Here is a 19,714-nt window from a genome sequence, read left to right on the forward strand (position 1 = left end):
GGGGGATATTCGTAAGACCGTGTGTATTCCGAGTGCTTGAAGAGGAATCTTTTCGCTGCTTACTCCGTACGAATGGCGTGATTGACCTCCAATTTGTCTCAGCTGTATGTTCTGAGTGAGTTGTCTATATTCCTAATGATGATGACTAGGAAAGATGATGATATGATGATAGCGACCAATGGTGAAGAGGACGTACGTACGGAGCGCACGGTGATGAAAGCCACGTGGTCAATCTCATGTCATGTCACTCCTCGATTAAGCTTAGTAGTAAGCTCAACTCAACTTCAACAGCTCTATATTCCTTTCTCCTTGCCTCATCCCAAGCAACACTACCCAGCCAACATGTCAACAGCATACGGCCCAGTGCCAGACGAGGAAGGAGAGAATGTACCACTGGCACTCTCCTCTCAAACACATCATACACCCAGGATAAGCTTGAGAAGAGAATCAGACGCGTCATCGACAGAATTCAGAGATCAGTTGGAGGTAGAACCGTTCGACGAGAAAGGTGATAGGTTTAGAGATGATCCCAGGCTGGAGGATGAAGCTGGAGATGGGAATGAGGATGAGCAGGGTTACGCCATACAACCACCTCAGAGGGTGAGCGCAATTGTCATCATGTCTCCATAGTGTTGTATGAGAGAACAGTTGTTGACTTGTATCAATCCTCTAATAGCTTCGAAGCCGCCAGAAATCACGAAAGATCTTAGCTATTCTGATCACCATTCTTGCGTTCGCAGCTGCTATTGGTGTACTGGCAGCTTCTGGGTACTCTGCACCTACGTTTGGAAAAAGTGGGAACCAGAGGATAACGATGGATCATGTGTTTAATGGGACTTTTAACGCTTGGAGTAAACAGCTGGATTGGGTCAAGCAGGGTGAGTGCACCTTGTCGATATTCAGTCATGGTTCATTCCAATGTCGATCGCCTGGTCTTGGACGACGTTCGATACGGGTTCGCTGATTATGTGTGTGTGCGCCCCCAAAGCCGCCGACGGAACCTTCTCCCACATCAACAAAGATAACAACATCGTTCTAGCCGACGTACACAATATGACAGAAGAGACCTTACTTGTCGATTCGTCCAAAGTGACCGACGAACATGGTAATCGACTCCACTGGCAATCATGGCAACTATCTTCCGATATGGAATACGTCTTGTTTAAGACCGACCACGTCAAACAATGGAGACATTCGTCTTTCGGCAACTATTGGGTCCATCGACGTTCGGATTCCGTCACTTTCCCTGTACTCACCCCCTCGAGCCATCCAACAATCACCAAATGTGTCTGGTCACCTGTCGGACACGCTCTGGCATTCGTATCGAAGAATGATCTATACGTCATCACCGAAGAAGAGATGCATTCTTCTGGTAAACCCAAATCTACAAGAATTACCACCGACGGGAGCGAAACGATCTTCAACGGTGTACCTGATTGGGTGTATGAGGAGGAAGTATTTGAGACTGATGGTGCACTCTGGTGGTCGCCCAATGCTGAATCTATAGCATATCTAAGGAGTGATGAGTCGGCTGTGAAGGACTTCAAACTCCAGTATTATAATCCTTCGAACGACGCTTTCGAAGTGCATCAGTATGCCACGGAACTGGATATGAAGTAAGCAAATCGCATCTATTCTCGACTGAAGCAGTGAATCGAGAATGGCCAAGCTGATATTGCATGATATTAGGTATCCTAAACCCGGTACACCCAATCCACTGGCCACGGTGCACACATACACCTTATCCACTCAAACCCGACATCAGCTAGCTTGGGAGGGTGAAATGCCACTTGACAATCGAATTATTATAGAAGTAGGATGGGTGGCAGACAATGGTTTATTGGTGAAGGAAATTGACAGAGCAGCTAGGAAAGGCAACGTTGTGCTTTTTCAAGATGGCAAGACTCAAGGTGATATCGTCAGGATACTTGGAAAGGAAGGCGAAGAAGGAGATGATGGGTGGATTGATCATGTGAGCGGTCCCAGCCTCCTTCTCTCATATATTCCACTCTCTTCATATCACAGGGATAGGGGAATAGTAGACTGTCATGTCTAGGGGAATGAGGAACTGACATCGACATGCCGATATAGGGCCAAAATGTAATCCCTGTTAGAGGCGCTCTCGAAGGATACCTCGACATCGTGCCAAACGAGGGATACAATCATATCGCCCTTTTCAGTCCTATCAACGCTACAAAGCCTATATGGATTACATCCGGTGAATGGGAAGTCACCCAGATCTCAGGTGTCAACGTTGAAAAGGAAATCATGTGAGTAGTGCTCCCGAGCATGATACGCTGGTCACCCCATCCACTGTGGTATGTAGATACTGATGCCATGATTTCACAGATACTTCATGGCTGCTACACCATCTATCGATCGACATCTATACTCTGCACCCATGCCAACTTCTGCAACTGAGCAATACGACCAGACCTTCACTGCTTTGACCGATAATTCCTCGCCAGGTTATTACGAGGCATTCTTCTCGCCCGGTGCTGGATATTACGTTCTTGGGTATAGAGGTCCGGAAGTACCTTGGCAGAGGCTGCTGGAGACTGATCCGGGAGAGGAGCGTGAGTTAATTGAGCCATGGAAGCATACCCATACATCAGAGCTAATTTCCCCCTGTCCGATTATAGCTATCGATGTACTTCTTGAGGGCAATGCCCAGCTGAATCAGACGTTGAGCGAATTTGTGCGACCTATAATCACGAGGCAGACTATTGAGAGTGACGGGTATGGTGGGTACCCTTAGTACCCTATTGAACAGACGCCGGGAAGCTGTAGCTGACCGAAGTGATGTCCACAGAAATCAATGTATTGGAGATGTTACCTCCCAATATCGATACCTCAGGTCGAAAGAAATACCCAGTCCTCATGAGAGTGTAAGTTATGCCCACTCGCATGTATCACATGCGGAAACACTGACATGGTGTGTTCGAACAGGTACGGTGGACCAGGCTCCCAAATGGTTCATAATCGATTCGAACGGGACTGGCACTCTTACCTAGTCACCACCCTGAAATATATAGTGGTAGTTGTGGATGGTCGAGGGACCGGATTCAAGGGTAGAAGGCTCAGAAATCCAGTGATAGATGATCTTGGACACTATGAGGTCATAGATCAGATTAACGCGGCGAAGGAGATGGCGAAGCGAAGTTATGTGGATAGGAAGAGGATTGGGATCTGGGGATGGGTAAGTGGTCTGTTCAATCTTCCAAGGTCATTACCACGAAAAAAAAACGTAGCTTCGTGCTAATTTCCGACCGTACGCAGAGTTACGGTGGCTATATGACTTGTAAGACTATCGAGACGGACTCAGGTATATTCACCTTGGGAAGTGAGTCTGAACGCATTGACCTCCAGAACAAAACAGATGTAAGATGGCGCTGACTTGTGTGTCCTCACCTGTTTAGTGGCTGTTGCACCTGGTGAGTAAATACACTTGGCATTTCCAATTCACCCCTCGTGCTGTATATGCTGATTTCATTTGCCTTACACAGTAACAAACTGGCTATACTACGACTCGATCTATACCGAGCGATACATGTCCGTACCATCGTCCAACCAAGACGGCTATATCGAGAGCGCAGTGAACAACGTCACTTCCTTCGCTGGGGATAAGGTAGATTTCATCTGGGCACATGGAAGCGGGGACGATAATGTCCATTATGCGAATTCTGCGAGTCTGCTGGATAAGTTGACGCAGGAGAAAATTAGGGGATGGAGGTTTAGGATGTTCACTGATTCGTGAGTTGTGCTTTTTTCTTCGATTCTGAATATTTCAGATTCTATTTTGATATCTATTTGTTCCGCCTTCTGTCAATTATGGTAGAGATCGCTAACCGCAGCACGTTACTTTCCAGTAACCACTCGATGGACAAGCGTCAAGCTTATAGGGAGGTATACGAGTGGATGACGGATTTCCTGAAAGAGAAGTGGGGAGTCGGGGGAAAGATACACCATTAAGCGTTGTTAACATGAGGTAGCCTGGAAATGCTCATTGTATGTAAAGGGGAACCGTTTCACTTGGACTGTAGCGTCGGTACTCTTAGACTGAGAAGGACAATTCTTGCACATAGACTGTTATATAATTAGTAGATGGGACGCGAGGCCAAGTGGGAATCGCATTGATGCATGTTGTAAAAGTACAATACAAAGCATGAAACATGAGTTCCTTGTTATGATACTAACCAGAATATCTAAGATTGTCTGAGGTCCAAATGTAGACTAACAATACCAAACCGAATGAATCATACATCTATCTACTCTACCGATACATCAAAAACAAGCTATACCGGACTAACAGGTAATGGTGTATTAGACCTATCTAGCGGTATAGCCTCATAAGCTGATCTACTGGGTCTACGGAGACTCAACCTCCTCAATAAAGGTAATGTACTTCCTCTTCTTGTGATTTCCGATCCGAGAGAAACTATCGATTTGGCCGATTCCTTGAATTCGACAAGTAATTTGGATAAGCCCTTGACTGTTCCTCCGGGTGAGTAGGGATCGTCCGGCATGACTGATGTGATTGGTCGCTTCCACCACTGCGTTGTTCCAATCGAAAGTCAGCTCTAGTCCATGGAGATTGACGAAAGCAGGTGAAGACACGAGGAAAACAGTGTAACGTTGTGAATGATTTGGACTGAAGATGAGGTAAACAAGATTGACCCACCTTCAAAGTCAGACTACTACAAACTACCGAAACACTACTAAAAGCCATAGCAGCCGCCGCCATCATGGGGTGAAGATGGATATTCCAGGGCAAGAAGAAACCCATTGCCAAGGGGATCATCAGGATATTGTAACAGCATGCCCAGAGCATGTTCGCCATGATTTTTCTGAAGATGTGATGTCCCAAGTCCAACGCTGCCAGGACGTCCAACAGGTCAGATCGCATCAAGACCACATCGGCAGCTTCGATGGCGATGGAGGTTCCGGATGATAGGGCTATACCGAGTGAGGCGGCGACGAGGGCAGGCGAATCGTTGATACCATCTCCGACCTATCTCGGTGAACAGACAGTCAGCTAGTGTTCGCATCCAATTGCACGAGGTTGTCATACAAGATATGAGGGACAAAAGGGAAAATAAACATTTGCGATCACTCACCATTGCAACCCCACCACCATCCTTCAACCCCAAGTCACTGACGATCTTAGCCTTGCCCTTGGGGCTCACACCCGCATAAACCTCATTCTTATCGATCCCAACCTCTTTCGCAATAGCTTTGGCAGTCGCCTCCGCATCTCCAGTCAACATCGTCACTTTGATGCCCATGTCTTTCAACGCTCTGATAGCATGCGCCGATGAGGGTTTAGGCGAATCCGCCAGTGAAAGGGCCAAGACAGGTATACAGGTTGATGATCTGATGATGGAAACGAAGATGACTGTTCGAGCCAGGCTCATCTGTTTCTCCTCAAATTCTCTCATCTTGCTTGGTAATTCCACCTCGATAATCTTCTCGTCGGATGGGATCGATGATAATACAAAATTAGATTTACCAATTCTGATTTTCTCTTCGACTGAACTGTTGGATAGTCTGACGACAGCTTCCAAACCTTCACCGGTGAATGATTCAAATTCGATGACTTCCCCGTTGGGCGGTGAAAGCCCAGCAGAAGAGAGTATATCTCTACCATAAGCTGCTATCGACACTCCTAAGGGATGTTCAGATCTACTTTCTGCGAGAGATAATATCGAAAGTAACGTATGTCGTTGTAATGGTGTAGCGGAAGTTGTCAAGGATAATGTCGATGGCGTATCGACTTCAAAATTTGGTGATCCACCTCCAGCAGTCAGATTACCTGAAGATGCCCAGGCCGCAGCGACTACCTGCATTTTACCTTCAGTCACTGTTCCGGTCTTGTCGACGACCACTCTTCTGACACCTTTACAAGCTTCTAATGCCTTTCCTCCCTTAATGAGAATACCATTCTGCGCTCCCACACCGGTACCCACCATCACCGCCGTTGGTGTACTGAGACCCAAGGCACAAGGGCAAGCGACGACCACCACGGATATACACAACTTGAGGCAGACTCCGAACTTGCTCGCACCTGGCGAATGGAATACGTCGGGAAGGTTTCCACTTGAATTGAGGAGTGAGATGGTCATCCATGCGATGAAAGTGATCAGACTGAGAGTGATGACGACTGGGACGAATATACCTGCTACTCTATCGGCGAATTGTTGAATAGGGGCTTTCGAGGTTTGAGCATCTTCCACCAGTTTGACAATTTGTGATAAAGCTGTATCTGCACCTGCTCGAGTGACTCTAAATGTGATCGTTCCCAGACCGTTTACTGTCCCCCCGATGACTTGATCTCCGACTTTCTTAGCTAATGGTACAGCTTCACCAGTCACCATAGATTCATCTACCGAGGTAGCTCCGGTCAAAACCACACCGTCTGCAGGTATCTTCTCCCCAGGTACTAATAGGACCACATCATCCACCTGAACCAGTTCAGTGGGAACTTTCCTAGTCTCAGCTGACGTATCGACATTCTCTCCCTCAGCAGGTGGGTCGACATATATGGTTGCTGAAGATGGAGTAAGTGACATGAGATCGGTGAGGGCGGCCGATGTTTTGCCTTTTGCGAGGTTTTCAATATATCGGCCGAGAGAAACGAATGTGATCAGCATGGTAGAAGTGTCGAAGAATGTTTGAGGGTGATAATCCGGATCAGAGGAGAACATGGCGAAGAACATGGATAGGACGGAGTAGGTGAAGGTTGCTGAGGTACCGAGTACGACCAGCACGTCCCTGCATCATGGTATACAAATCAGTATACATGACATAATCGAAAGATAACACATTTGGAGGAACAAAAAGGGGTCTGAAGGCCTTCACTCACATAGTAGCAGAGCCATGTTTGACAGACTTCCAAGCATTCTCGTAAAATCTTCTAGCCAAAAACAGCTGGACCGGTATCGTCAATAACAGACAAACCAGATCACCCAGATAAATCCCATTAACAACTTTCCACATCGTCCAACCCATCAACCAGTGAGGCAGATACATCGATAACATTCCTATCACGAAGACAGGAACAGCGAATACAGCTGAAGTCATAAATGTTCTTCTCCATGTTGCGGTCTCCTTGTGTTTCTGTAGTGAAGCTAATTGAGAGTCGTCCCTCGTCGATACGGGAAGGAAAGATAGTTGAGGGAATCTGGCGGACAGGGTATCGACAAGTGTACGCAGGGATATGAGCAGTGGGGAGTGTGTGAGGGCGAGATGGGTATAGGGTGGTGGAAGGGTAGCTGAATGTACACCGGCTATATTTGATGTCGTTTCCAACAAGGAGTCTACGACTTCTGCGTTCTCCAAGCTATGTGACGGGAAGAATTGAGTGAGCTTTCATGTCTCTCATGTCTGTGTAGGGTGAAGGGACGTAAGCTCACCCATACACCCGAAGTTCCACTTCATCAACCTCGCTTTTCTCTACAACAATAGCTTCGAACCCTATATCCTCAATTTCCTCTGCTATCCTCGCATCATCCCATCTCTTCCCTTGAGGGTCCACAAAATCTTCATCATACTCTACTACACCTCTTTCAGCTAGTAATGAAATCTGGACGGAATGTATACCGGGTTGTTTTAGCTGAGATTCGATAGAGGCTACACATGCACCGCACTGAGATTCAAGATTAGTCAGCAAGGGAACCACCGACAAATAGAAGTGAAAATTCGATTGGTATTGCTGTTTGGGGCATACTCACTGTCATCCCTCCCACTCTCAGTTCGACCCTCTTATACCCCTCAGGGGCATCTTTGCTCAATACTCCACTAGCAGCAGAGGTAGAAGACTCGCCGAGTTTCCCTTCCTCCTCATTACCTAATGTTATACCTTGGGATATCCTCGGCGAGGTGAATATCGACGTTATAGGCGTTTGTATGACCGATGCAAAGGTGTTTAATAAGCCTGATCCACTCGATGAGCGGTTTCGATGATGGGTAGGGAGAGACATGGTGGCGGCGAATCGGGGGAGAGAGAAGGGTGAAAGGGGGTCGGGATGGAGGATAGACGAGATATAGTGAAGCTTTTGACTTTGTAGAAGTGCCGATGTATGTATCGATTGATTGCGAATGTCAAAGGTGGAGAGTTTGAGAGTCTGAGTGTTAATTAAGGAGGTGGAAAGGCAAAGGAACGAGATTGATGTTGCTGTTGTTGTTGTGTTTCAGAGTGGGAGTCGATGATGGTTGGTGTGGTTGGTAAGCAATGATGATTGCTGCAGCGATTTACGACGATTACACACAGCAGAGTGAAATGATCAGCACATCCACCCTCATTTCAAGTGAGTGCTTGGTTTTCTGCTTGGACCTAGTCGTCGTCCCTCTTCTTCTTCTTGGCCGATGTGCTGATGTGCTGATGTGCTAATGGTGTTCCAGTGGAGTGGTGGTCCGAGTAATTATGAGCTGGTAGTATGCACATATATTAATTCATAATGACGTTGGCTCTATCTGCTCACCCACTCACCATTGTTTCGGTCGACGTTGTTGATCCCATCTTCTATCTTCCACCATACTAAACTATAAAAATGGGTGATTACGTGATCAACCTTATACTTACCCGGATTTACCCGCATACGGAAATTCACACCGTACTCCCACCACTTGTAGTCTTACTTCAAACCTGCCCTCGACGACGTTGTATGTATTCCTCACGTCGATCAAGAAGACCTCAAGGAACTGATGCGTACATATAGGCCAAAGCGAGATCGAGAGATAGGATCGTGAATCTGTAGTGGGCCTTCTGAGGGCATCCAGTGACTTGGATGGCGGATGTCTGATGTCTGACCTCTTCACCTAGATGACGACGTCTTCTCTCATAAATTATCGCTAACATAACAACCTTGTACCGTCCGCTTCCAACAACTGATTTGTTCTTTTCCATGCTATTCTAACCCTTTCAAGCTACATCAAAAAACAATGGATACAGACAAGCTTCCCGTCGAATCCAGTCTGCTTCTAGCCAACATCCTCGCCATACAATTCGAGCCAAATGTCTCCACCGGACGCAGCGACATTCCGGCTGTCCAAGGTCTCTCAGAATGGCAACGATACACACCTGATCTGGGAGGAGCACGATCAATTTGTAAGATCCGATGCCTCCTTTACAGAAGGTCCACACGGATCCCACGATAGCTTCGAGCCTACTGTGTAGACCGAATCACAGCCCGATTCAGCCTCACCATCCAGATCCGAAACATTCACCCTCTGAAAAACCTACAGTGGTAGCTAGATGTACGGACCTAAGCACCACAGGCAGACTATGGGACGTCTACCGAGCTGGGATCACTCTCACTGATCGTCCATCGGAAAAATTGGATGCGATATTGAAGATTACAGTACCTACACTCTTACCTCCTCAAGTCACTGCAGTATCCGAGTATCATCCACTGGGAATGGCAGAGTTGGTTCAACATACCAGCGAAACTGGGGAAAAGGCGGCGTGGAACGAAGATTACATTTTTGGGGTGTACTTGACGAGGTATCAAGGTAATCTAGTTCCCAAGTATTACGGGAGTTTTGTGTGCTACAGACGAAACCAAGACCAAGGCGAAGCAGAGAGACCGTACGGGATTGCCCAGATTCAAGAATACGTTGGACCCCGACTTCGTCCTGCCCGAGGCACCTTACATTATCAGCCTCGTACCGTCCTGTAAGTGTTCTCTCATCCCGATGTAAAATATCGGATAAATATCGGATAGTGTACGATATGACTGACTGACCTCGAATGCACTATACTGTATGCTCAACACTCGGAAGATATTTACGGAGTTGAACGAACAAGGTCAGGTGATTCATCGATCAATCCACAAAGATCATATTCTCATTCGCGGGATCAACGAGGATGGAACCAGAGAATTATGTCTTATCGATTTCCAACTGGCCGTTCCTTGGAAAATGCGTTCTATGGGCAGATTCAAGTGGAAGAATGAGAAGGATCGTGATTTGCTGGATCAGGAGGAGGAAGACGTGATTTGCATGACAGCTTGCGTAGTGTAAGTTGAGTCTTGCTTGGAGCGCTTCTGTGGGCTGACCGATATCCCACGCTTAGCCATGAAGGGGAATGGCATTTCATGAGCACTCGCGACTGAGAAGTGCTCGTTCTCGTTCTCCCAACTTCCATAACTGTAAAATATGTTTTCAGCATTCGAATCACGAATCAGACTAGGCATCTAGGTCTTGTATAAATACACTGGGAATGCAATTGGTCGTCATCATGTTTGCTGCTGAGGTACAAAGAAGACGGTGAATGAGATTTTTTTCACTTCTTGCCCCGATATTATGCTGCACCTGCGCTCCTCTAGATAGGAACGAGAGCATTGGGTCATGGCTTGAAGATGCTTAGATGACAGCTGTCTGCACGGACGGAGTGAAACCCACATGCACATGAGATCATGCATTTGATAATTGCTTTTACACCGTATCTCGTCCTTTCCGAGCGTCTTCTTTACGTTGTTTGATCTACATATGGTAGAGCAAGTGTCAGTACAGTGTCAGTATCAGTATCAACCGAAATCATGTTGGACATATGAGCTGAAAATGAGACCAGGCGTGGGCATTTGACAGCACTCACCCATTTACCTTTACATTCCCTATACGCTGCGAAGAAATCTAGACACTAATCAAATCAAGGTCAGCATAAACTTCAACGATGTTCTGACGAGATCGAAAACTGTGCTGTATGAGAGAGGAAGACATGGGCTATAAAGGGAGAAGTAGGAATGCAGTGGGAGGAAGCTGGCCAAAGGGTAGACGAAGTATGCGCAAGTGAGGGGGCGGTTGATTGGTCTATCTCCGGGAAGGAACACAGTCATCGGAATATGAAGAGGATGGTCCAACTCCAAGGTGTTATGTATTTTCTTTTCCTCGGTCGCACATCCCATCCCTGCCTTGCAATCAAGCTAAAGTAACAACTCACCTCATCCCGATTATAATGTGTTCTCTCCAGACACTGTAAAGATGCCTTCGATGCTGCCTCACATGGGTCCGCGTACTATTCGTTAAGCAAGAGCACTCGCCCCATCAGCTTTCTATTTCCTTAAAGATGTGACAGCCGTTCCAAGTTGATGAGGGGAAGCATGGTCATACCTTGGAAGCTGCCATTCGTCCCTACATTTGCCACCACATCAGCGATCTTCTCCAAGAGGTCCATCCGAGGTGGACACAGGTTGACGGATTGTCTAACTGTGCTCAAGTATGTATTTCAGTGATACACTCACCCTAAATGTATTCTTATAATCCGCTGGTTCGGACAAAGCTGCTGAAGGCGGTAATGGACGATCGGCATATGGTGTTGGGTTCTTGGAGGGAGGTACTTGGGAGGCCATGGTGTGTTGAGTTGGGTCGTTCCGGTTCTAAGCGGGGTTTTGAGCAGTGTTGGTGTTTTTTATCCGTTCGATATGGTCCCAGTGATATTATGTTGGTAGCTTAGTGTGACAGCAGTGAGTGAGAATGACTGAAGGAGATGCGAGGGAACTAACTGGTCATGTTGTTTTTACGAAGGTGAGGTTGAAATAGAGGACATGCGGGGCACCACTCCCACTCAGCCTTTAGCACTCACCGCCCCGAGGATATCTAATCTTGGTCAACCTCTTGTCTTTCTTTCTCCTTCATCGTACATATAAGCAATCAGCAGCAAGGAAACAACTACAGCGACGAGAAATAGACAGACTGTACTGACCATATCCGCCATATTTTGACCACAAGTCAGCTAGAACAATGGGAGCCATCGAAACCCTAGCTGGGATAGGTATGGCCGTAGGGTGAGTTCTGGGTTATGCTCACTGCAAAGATATCGCTGATTACGGTAGATAGGCCTCCTCTCATATATGCAGATCAGGTGAGCATGCTGTTACATGTCGGATAGGGTACATAGCTGATAAGTGGAACAGGCTTACAGCATAGTGAAGAAGAAGTAAGCGTCATGCTGGCTATCTCAACTGAATCCACGTAGGACAAGCTGATGGGTGAGAATGATACCTCATTAGAGACTCTTCGGGTTTCTCGCATGGTATGTTACCAATCATGATTTCAGCAGCTGGCATGTTAAGGTGGAACGAAGCTTATAACAGTTTGCATAGACGTCTGCGGTGTACTGCTTATAGCCAACATAATACGTGTCTTCTTCTGGCTTGGAAACAGGTTTGAGATCCGTGAGTTGGCTGATATGTACTCATTGATCTCTCCAGCTACTTACAGTCATCTTACAACTGTACACTGCATACTGATTATTCCTTTTTGCAACAGCACTGCTCATGCAATCCATCTTCCTCATAATTTCCCAACTCATCCTCCTAGCCATATGTCTACATTACAAAACCCCCTCCAATCAAGACTCAAGCAACTACGCTCCGCTCTCCCCCTTACCATCCACTTCGGAAGAAGGACCAACAAGAGGACATCAAAGGCAAGAATCAGATTATCTATCTCAACCCCCTACCTCTGGCACCACCAGTGGAAGTGGAAGGAGGAAACGACCATTTGATTTTTGGCAATGGGAGGGATACGGGAGTTATCTTGAGTTTCTGGCGGGATTGATATTGGTTTTGGGGGTGTTGCAGATCATCTTAGGGAGGTGGATGTGGTATGTTCTTACCTTGCTTGGGATTGAGTCGATTTGGGAGCTGTGCTGACTTTATGGAATACAAATGTAGGTATATCGATGCGTGAGCTATTTGTCCTTCTGACCTCGATTCATGAGTTGTAGCTGATAAGTAACTGTATAGATTGGGCTTTGTCGCTCTCACGATAGGTGAGTCCAGCTACCTCCCGTCGCTCCCAATATCCCAACAGCTTCTCTTGACGTTACATCTTGGGAATTCCCGTTATCGAAAACTATCGCTTATCCTGTATACGTCGTTGCAGAATCGACATTACCGATCCCGCAGTTTATATCGAATTTCAAACGAAAATCGTGCTATGGATTCAGATCATCTACGTTGGCGGGTTGGTTCTTTGGTGATGCTTATAAGTGAGTTCGGCCATCTCAACATGATAATTCAGGCAAAAAGGATAAGAGATCTCGTCTCCCCCTTCAACCCGTACACCCGCTGATAGACCCATGCTCTGCCCTGCCGTAGAACCGTCTACTTCTTCATCAGAGGATCGCCAATACAGTTCAAGGTGACTGCTATAATGACCTTATGCTGGGACAGTGGTGAGTACAGTATCATGATGCCCCCAGCTAGTGAATCCCCGAATGGCAGGCCATTAGCTGATATTTGTTTGGCACCTTCATCAGCTGTACTTGCTCAACGTATGATGTACGGCTCCAACCCTCCTCGAGAATCGTCCAATCAATTCTCCTCTTCCCGCGCAGAAGCAGAGGAATCAAGAGGACTGAGATCAGATGGAGAAGAAAGGCAATTCTCAATTCAGTAGTACTAGTAGTGAAGAGAGAAATGCAATGCATTTATGAGATTGAGACTATCCATCCATCAATCCATCCGATTCTCAGCTGCATCCACCCTACTCCGTCTATCGCTGCCTAGCTTAATGGTGGCCTTCTCGCTTGGAGAAGATGTTTCGCTTCTCGGCTCGCTTTTGTTGGATCTTCTCGACGGTCATGTAGTCCCATTCGGCTCGCTCGGCTTCTTCGGCGACTACTTGCTCGATCAATGGTGTGAGGTATCGGACGTCCTGTGGGAGATAAAATTAGCACAGTGATATGACGAGTGCTATGATCGTGGAAGTAGGAAGGGTGAATGTAAAGGGGAAGAAGGGGTGGTTCAGAAGTATTGGTCGAACGTGTGAGGAATGAATAGATATGCTTCTCATCGGAGTGTGTGACCCCAATTTGTTTGATGGAGTGGAATGGGAGAACAGTATGGTAATGACGACGTCGCCAGAGTAAAGGACAGGACAACTCACTTGCTCAGGAGTGGTCCATTGCTCCTTGGGAAGTTGTTTGTGTCCCATAGATTGTTGGATACCTCTTCGCATTCGGAATACCCGGTCGTATCGTTCTTTGGGGGAAAGTCGTTGGAGGGCCTAGAGAATAAAGTGTTAGCTTAAGAACCGACTGATAAGTTTCATGACGACCACGCTTTATCTGATTCAGCCTCAGCTGAAATTCAGAAATAGATTTCTAGATTCCACTTCTCTCCATAGTCCATGACCGCCCACTCGCATTCACATTGATGCGCTCCCTGCTCTCTTCGTATCTCCTCAAAGACTCGTGCCAATGATCACACATGCCCGCTTCCATCTTCTTGATACTCGGGTTCTGATATCCGATTGTTTTCCCTCCACAGCTATCTATCCTGCACCTCGATCTTCTCTCGCAATCCGGCTCCAACACTACCACAAAACCCGTTCCCACCAAGTCGTCTCAATTTTAATCTTGCACAACTACTCACCTTTTGTACCTGAGGAGTCTCCTCGACGATCAAATCATCATAAAGATAACCCTTTTGTCTGTATCCAGCAGCGTTCTTGTAGAAGTTTGACCATCTGGCCCAGTATTTTTGCAGTCCTGGTCGTTGTCTGATCCATGGGGCGATGCTGTGGTGAGAATCAGTGTAGGGGCGGTGGTCACGAGAGATGGTCGGTAGATATAGGTAAGAATGAGTGGTTTAAGTTGATATTGGGGAATGTACAGATGTCGGATAGATGCGGATGTGGGTCAAACATGTTAGCATCCCCGCATCTTCTTCTCTCACACGATATACACCTACGAAGGACCGAGGGGACCGTTCCCAAAGATCATCTTGGTGATGGAGGGCATGATGGATGAGGTATGAGTGGTGATGATGATGTTGAGGATAGAGGTATATACAGAGGTTAAGATGGTCAACTATGTGTTACTTGCATCTCCTACGATATCATTGGCTTCTCGATATTATGATGGAGGATCAACGGGATCAAATATCACATATATGTCACATATGCATCACATAGAAAAAACATGGCAGCATCGGAGAATATCGGGAATATAATCGGATTAGGTGAATGTGGCGGACTATTCACCTGCATTTATACAGCGATTGCAGTTCCTGCAGTTCCAACAGTCGACACGGCTAAAGCGTTCAACAAGGACTTCTTGGATTGTAATTTACTTCTCTCCCCAGTCTCACTGACATACTCCCAGTCCGAATCTCCATTGACTGTAGACTTTCCCCATCTGAGATTGTCAAGTTGCTCATTGATCTCGTCCAGCTCTACCTTGAAATTCAATTGAAGGGGATCTACTTTTACACCGAACAAAGTGGCTCCTCTGGCTATGCATGCCGAGAATGGGTCCTTCGAGTGGAACTGGCTCCATGAAGCTTCGGCTTGCTCCCTTGCGGCTTTCACTTCGGAATTATCTTCTGCAAGACATTTACCTTGGGTGTCGAGGTCCCATTCGTGATGTGCCTGCGTGAATGTTCTCCCATGGAAAGGTTTCTTCGTCTTTCTGTATTGGTATAAATTGTGACTCGTCCATTGACTTCCGCCTTTCTTGATACAGGAGTCCTCGGTGTTAATCAGTGTGATGCACTTATCGCGGAAATCGTTCCACATCGTCTTGGTATCGCGGCTCGGAGCGTTGCTTGGTTTGGTTGCACGGCTTTCGAAAGGAGGTCTGTACAAAGGGTAAACTTTGCCTGAATCGGTAATCAAAATATCATTGGACTTAACATCGTCTTGACTTGAGTTGGGTAGAGACCCCTTCGAATGAGGCGAGGATCGGTCCACAGGTCGAAGAGGGATTTCAATGTCTGATGAGAGATCTATCAGATCATCGGACCTGGCATCGACGTGCTCAGGAATGGGAGGAGGCCCATTGGATTGAGGCGAGGATCGGCCCACAAGTCGAGGAGCGGTCTTCAGGTCCGATGAGAGATCTATAAGATTGGCTTGATTGTCCCGGTCTGCGGGGTGCTCCGAGGCGGCAGGCGTGGCGGTACCGATACAGCTGCTGGTGGCGATAGACTCGTTATCGGCTGAGGAAATTGTAAATATCAGCTGAGCGTAATATCGATCGAGTAGGGACATGGTGGGACACCTACCACCTGTAGACTGCGGCCATTCCAGGACCGAGGTTTGTGGATTCATTTTGGTTCGATGAGTCACCGATGAGTTGTGTATTGGAAAGTATGATGAATGTGGAATAAGAAAACAAGAAGAAAGAAGACAAGGAGGAACTATTATATATTGTGAGGATGGGCGTCGAGTCAGATGAAAGGACACCAGAGAGGCGGAAGGCGAAGTCATCCCGCGTCACGAGGATCCGTTGTCCTCGCCTTCTCAAGCTTTCAATTGAGCCATCCTGAGCTGAACCAGTCCCAGCCGAAGAGGGCCGCGAGTGTGTCTCATTGTCTAGGTTAAGCGCTCACGATTTGAAAGCCCTGTTCACAGCTGCCATGTCATGTCAACCAACGTGAGAAAGTCCCCTGGCGATCTCCAAACCATCGCTACATATGTGTCAGGTAATGATCCCTGCCGGGATCTCGTGTCATGGTATGATAGGTCTCATATTGACTACTAGCATATAGAGAGATTCAATCCGGATCCGACGAAATGAACAATGTACCTTCCAAGCAGTGTGTCTGTGCAGCTGTTGATGTGCTCCCATCACATCTTGTATACTATGGGCTATCGACTGGGTACCCTGTATTAGAGAGGACTTCAAGCATCACGAGATTCATATAGACAATGACTTCCGTATCACAACGATGGACAACGGGATGGGGAGACAATACTCTAGAAAATAGATGGGTAGACATGGAGACACACCAACAAAATGAGGCGCATTAGCGATTTCTGACGGATATCTTGTCTCCGAGATAGTCTCCTAGCCTTAGTTCACCTGGAGGTACATTGGGAAGCCTCCTTGACAACGACAAAGTCGTCATCCTCAAGAAATTGATCCCCGCTAAAAGAGTTGTTGGTGCAACCGCTGACAAAAGAGTACTTATCATCATCAGATAGACCTTGATCTTCGCTGATACAATCTTCCATGAAGCTATCGGCACCAGCGACGGGATTACTCTGGAAAGAGGTTACGTCAACCGTAGCGTTGTCTGTACATGCTGAGTTCTCAGTCATGGGAGTGGCTGAGAGAGCGAAGGCTTTTATTGCTAAGAAATGCTGTCTTTCTTTTGCGCGCTCCCCATCCTCCTTGGAACCGGTACCCGGGGTCAAGCCCAAGGAGAGGAGCCAAGCCTTGTCTTGAAGGTCCGGATTGTCCTTCTGACATGCGTTCCGAAGCCAAGCCACGTCTGGGACTACGTTCCCGGCATCCCCCTCGGCCCTTCTGCCTTCCATTCTAGAATCATATTCCCTAAGGAAGCTTTCGGCAGCTTGTCCGGCCGCGGTGATCTCCTCATATGATGGCATCCTGTGGTCATCCTTGACACTGTTAAATGAAAACAATGCTTTGATCGATGAGATAGAGGGAAGTCCAAGTCCATATCCTGTCGGTTGTAGCTCGTACCAATCATACATTACCCTCCCCATGATTGACCTCGTCTCGATGTCAGCGACTTGTAGACGTTCATGTGCTTGGACATCCCGCGACCAGGATACGAATTCGTCAGTGGTTTCCATGGATTTTTCTCTGAAGTACTCCGTGCTCTTGAGGAGGCCGTCGGCCGTCTTGAGATCGAGATCACAGGAGATCTTTGAAAGATTCGCTTCGAGAGCTCTGAGATGTCTTTCATTGTGTTCAGCCCTTTTCGTTTCGTCCCTATAGTCGCCCGCGAGACGCATAGATGCTTTCCCTTCATTAAGAGGATTGGGCACGCCGAGATAATTACTAGGGCAGATAATTCCTAAGTGTCGATGAGGTAAGAGGTGTGGTCAGCGTTTCAACAGTGTTCGATGTCTGTTTTGACTCAATTAAGGATACAAGTGTGTGAACATCACGTACTGCCATTCGAGATGTATTTGAAGCCTTGATGCAGGTAAGGGTAATGCTGGTAACTTTCGACTGTTGACATCATAGTATGGTGGGGATTTCAGAATACACTCGAATGGAGATGAGATTGAGGCTTGAGAAAGTGGAATTGTGGAGTGCCACAATCGAAAAACGCACATTAATGGAACTCTTATATCTCTTGTTCCACCCCTGCGGCGAGGAATTGTCGTATACTGAAGAGTAGTGCGATCACGTCAACTCAGTGTCTTCCCACTATCAAAGGACCATCTGGCCAAAGGTCTATCGCAAAAACGCTGAGTTTCGCTGATTGTCATTGGTTCTTTCTTATCTAAAGAAGTACCAATGATGTCGTATTTCATGTTCTGGTCATCATCTTTCCTATCGGCGGAGCGTACTCAACCAACTAGACCTCCGCAGAACACATTCGTCTTGATTCCCTGATCGGGCCCATACGATGACGACGAAATATATATTAGGTGGCGTCATACCCTAGAAAATAATGGCTACTGCTGATAACGGTCTTTCTGGCAAATCCGATATCATCGGGTCGGCTTGTTCTGGACCGTCTCGTAAACTCAGCTAGACTACACAGTGTTTCGTCTGAGATAGTCAACGCGTACTGAAAGGATATCTTGTGACTGGACATCGTATATGCCTTCCTGTGCAGATAATTCAGAGGTGTACACCTATCGGCGTAGCAGCACACGAAATAGACAAGCTTCTCCGACCGAGATCTGAACAACAATGTAAATCGGTGAAAGAAGTCCCCCCTTTCTAGACGCCAGAAACGCATACAGGTAACGAGTAGATACTGAGCCAAGAAAAGTGAAAAAGCACAATGGGTGATTGTACATATCAGGTGTACACTAGGTCGCCTTTCTTGGTGCGAGAACTGACCGATCTCCAAGCTTCACATGGCATGTCATATTCGACCCAAATAAAACGATTAGGGACATCCACAAGTATTCACATTCCCACAATTCTTGCCAGCCACTATAACAGATTGCCGCACTGCCACTTTTGTAGTCCTTAAAGCTGGATAAGATCGCTGCCACGATCAGTGCCAGGGGGCGGGGCCAGAGTAGAAGTAGAGATTCGCCCCCCGTCATCTTCCCATTGAATCGCTGGATCTGGAATTTTAGATACTAGAGTGTTGCAAAGTGCTTTCCTCCCCAGGCGTTCAGCCTTGGTTCTATTTGAAGTATCGTCTCTTGCCGGACGCTTATTCCACTTCAAAAAGTTTCTGAGTTGACTGTTGTCCTCTTCCGTCAAGGTATACCTTTTACGAAGTCTGCGGAAGAAATCGACTGCCCAAGTACGATCCGAGGCATGGTATTGATTGCTGCTTCTCTGCTTTTCGACTTCCCATCCAGTCAAAGGGGGCATTCTTTTGTGTTGCTGAACAGTCTCATCAGACATGAACCCCAGGAGTATGGAAGCCGTGAGCTCCGGTACAGCGTATTGGGTAGATTGAAGCCTTCCCCACAGCTCTCGTATCTTTTATCTTGCGTCACATCGCCCTCGAGCTTCGTCATAGAGGGATTGCTGGTGTTGAGCCAAAAAATGAGTCATTCTTGTATCGTATTCGGTCCCCATCAAACAAATCCAGATTATGCTTGAACCCAAAATCGATTCTCATATCTTGCAGTAATGTGACATAGTCGTCAACAGTCATGGTCTCGGGAAGATTCTTCAGCTCTTTAGCAAACGGCTCAAAAGCATTTTGATCAGATTCCCAACAGTGAGTATCGATCTCCATGCGTGTCCACTCTTTGAAAATCTTGATGATCTTCGCGTTGTTCGATTCAGACCCTTCTCCGTCTTCACATCATC

At 47.0% G+C, this 19,714-nt stretch overlaps 8 protein-coding genes across 8 annotated transcripts; 3 read left to right on the forward strand and 5 right to left on the reverse strand.

Moving 5' to 3' along the window:
• Positions 1 to 342: 342 nt before the first annotated feature.
• Positions 343 to 3,972, forward strand: I302_101327 (uncharacterized protein; the record flags this gene model as incomplete). The annotated part of the gene is made up of 13 exons (XM_019186715.1): positions 343 to 600; positions 677 to 878; positions 989 to 1,616; positions 1,690 to 1,972; positions 2,092 to 2,270; positions 2,350 to 2,576; positions 2,643 to 2,744; positions 2,813 to 2,888; positions 2,950 to 3,199; positions 3,280 to 3,343; positions 3,420 to 3,434; positions 3,507 to 3,753; positions 3,870 to 3,972. The coding sequence occupies 13 exons, from the start codon at positions 343 to 345 to the stop codon at positions 3,970 to 3,972; spliced, it is 2,634 nt and encodes an 877-aa protein (XP_019049593.1).
• Positions 3,973 to 4,295: 323 nt separating this feature from the next.
• On the reverse strand, positions 4,296 to 7,979 carry I302_101328 (uncharacterized protein; the record flags this gene model as incomplete). Its single annotated transcript, XM_019186716.1, has 6 exons — positions 4,296 to 4,553; positions 4,682 to 5,011; positions 5,118 to 6,771; positions 6,863 to 7,339; positions 7,413 to 7,645; positions 7,731 to 7,979. 6 exons carry the CDS (start codon positions 7,977 to 7,979, stop codon positions 4,296 to 4,298), a joined length of 3,201 nt encoding a protein of 1,066 aa, XP_019049594.1.
• A 1,137-nt stretch (positions 7,980 to 9,116) lies between these two features.
• On the forward strand, positions 9,117 to 9,677 carry I302_101329 (uncharacterized protein; the record flags this gene model as incomplete). Its single annotated transcript, XM_019186717.1, has 1 exon — positions 9,117 to 9,677. One exon carries the CDS (start codon positions 9,117 to 9,119, stop codon positions 9,675 to 9,677), a length of 561 nt encoding a protein of 186 aa, XP_019049595.1.
• Positions 9,678 to 10,434: 757 nt separating this feature from the next.
• On the reverse strand, positions 10,435 to 11,348 carry I302_101330 (uncharacterized protein; the record flags this gene model as incomplete). Its single annotated transcript, XM_019186718.1, has 5 exons — positions 10,435 to 10,482; positions 10,595 to 10,639; positions 10,940 to 11,014; positions 11,110 to 11,130; positions 11,241 to 11,348. The coding sequence occupies 5 exons, from the start codon at positions 11,346 to 11,348 to the stop codon at positions 10,435 to 10,437; spliced, it is 297 nt and encodes a 98-aa protein (XP_019049596.1).
• Positions 11,349 to 11,739: 391 nt separating this feature from the next.
• Positions 11,740 to 13,401, forward strand: I302_101331 (uncharacterized protein; the record flags this gene model as incomplete). The annotated part of the gene is made up of 11 exons (XM_019186719.1): positions 11,740 to 11,783; positions 11,836 to 11,860; positions 11,913 to 11,935; positions 12,009 to 12,031; positions 12,102 to 12,173; positions 12,268 to 12,604; positions 12,675 to 12,686; positions 12,747 to 12,772; positions 12,886 to 12,991; positions 13,101 to 13,177; positions 13,262 to 13,401. 11 exons carry the CDS (start codon positions 11,740 to 11,742, stop codon positions 13,399 to 13,401), a joined length of 885 nt encoding a protein of 294 aa, XP_019049597.1.
• A 111-nt stretch (positions 13,402 to 13,512) lies between these two features.
• I302_101332 (uncharacterized protein) lies at positions 13,513 to 14,746 on the reverse strand (the record flags this gene model as incomplete). Its single annotated transcript, XM_019186720.1, has 4 exons — positions 13,513 to 13,659; positions 13,891 to 14,010; positions 14,379 to 14,523; positions 14,697 to 14,746. The coding sequence occupies 4 exons, from the start codon at positions 14,744 to 14,746 to the stop codon at positions 13,513 to 13,515; spliced, it is 462 nt and encodes a 153-aa protein (XP_019049598.1).
• Positions 14,747 to 14,994: 248 nt separating this feature from the next.
• I302_101333 (uncharacterized protein) lies at positions 14,995 to 16,056 on the reverse strand (the record flags this gene model as incomplete). The annotated part of the gene is made up of 2 exons (XM_019186721.1): positions 14,995 to 15,944; positions 16,011 to 16,056. 2 exons carry the CDS (start codon positions 16,054 to 16,056, stop codon positions 14,995 to 14,997), a joined length of 996 nt encoding a protein of 331 aa, XP_019049599.1.
• Positions 16,057 to 16,806: 750 nt separating this feature from the next.
• Positions 16,807 to 17,340, reverse strand: I302_101334 (uncharacterized protein; the record flags this gene model as incomplete). The annotated part of the gene is made up of 1 exon (XM_019186722.1): positions 16,807 to 17,340. One exon carries the CDS (start codon positions 17,338 to 17,340, stop codon positions 16,807 to 16,809), a length of 534 nt encoding a protein of 177 aa, XP_019049600.1.
• Positions 17,341 to 19,714: the final 2,374 nt, after the last annotated feature.

This window comes from Kwoniella bestiolae, chromosome 1, assembly GCF_000512585.2.
Source record: "Kwoniella bestiolae CBS 10118 chromosome 1, complete sequence".
NCBI classification, from domain to species: Eukaryota; Fungi; Basidiomycota; class Tremellomycetes; order Tremellales; family Cryptococcaceae; genus Kwoniella; species Kwoniella bestiolae.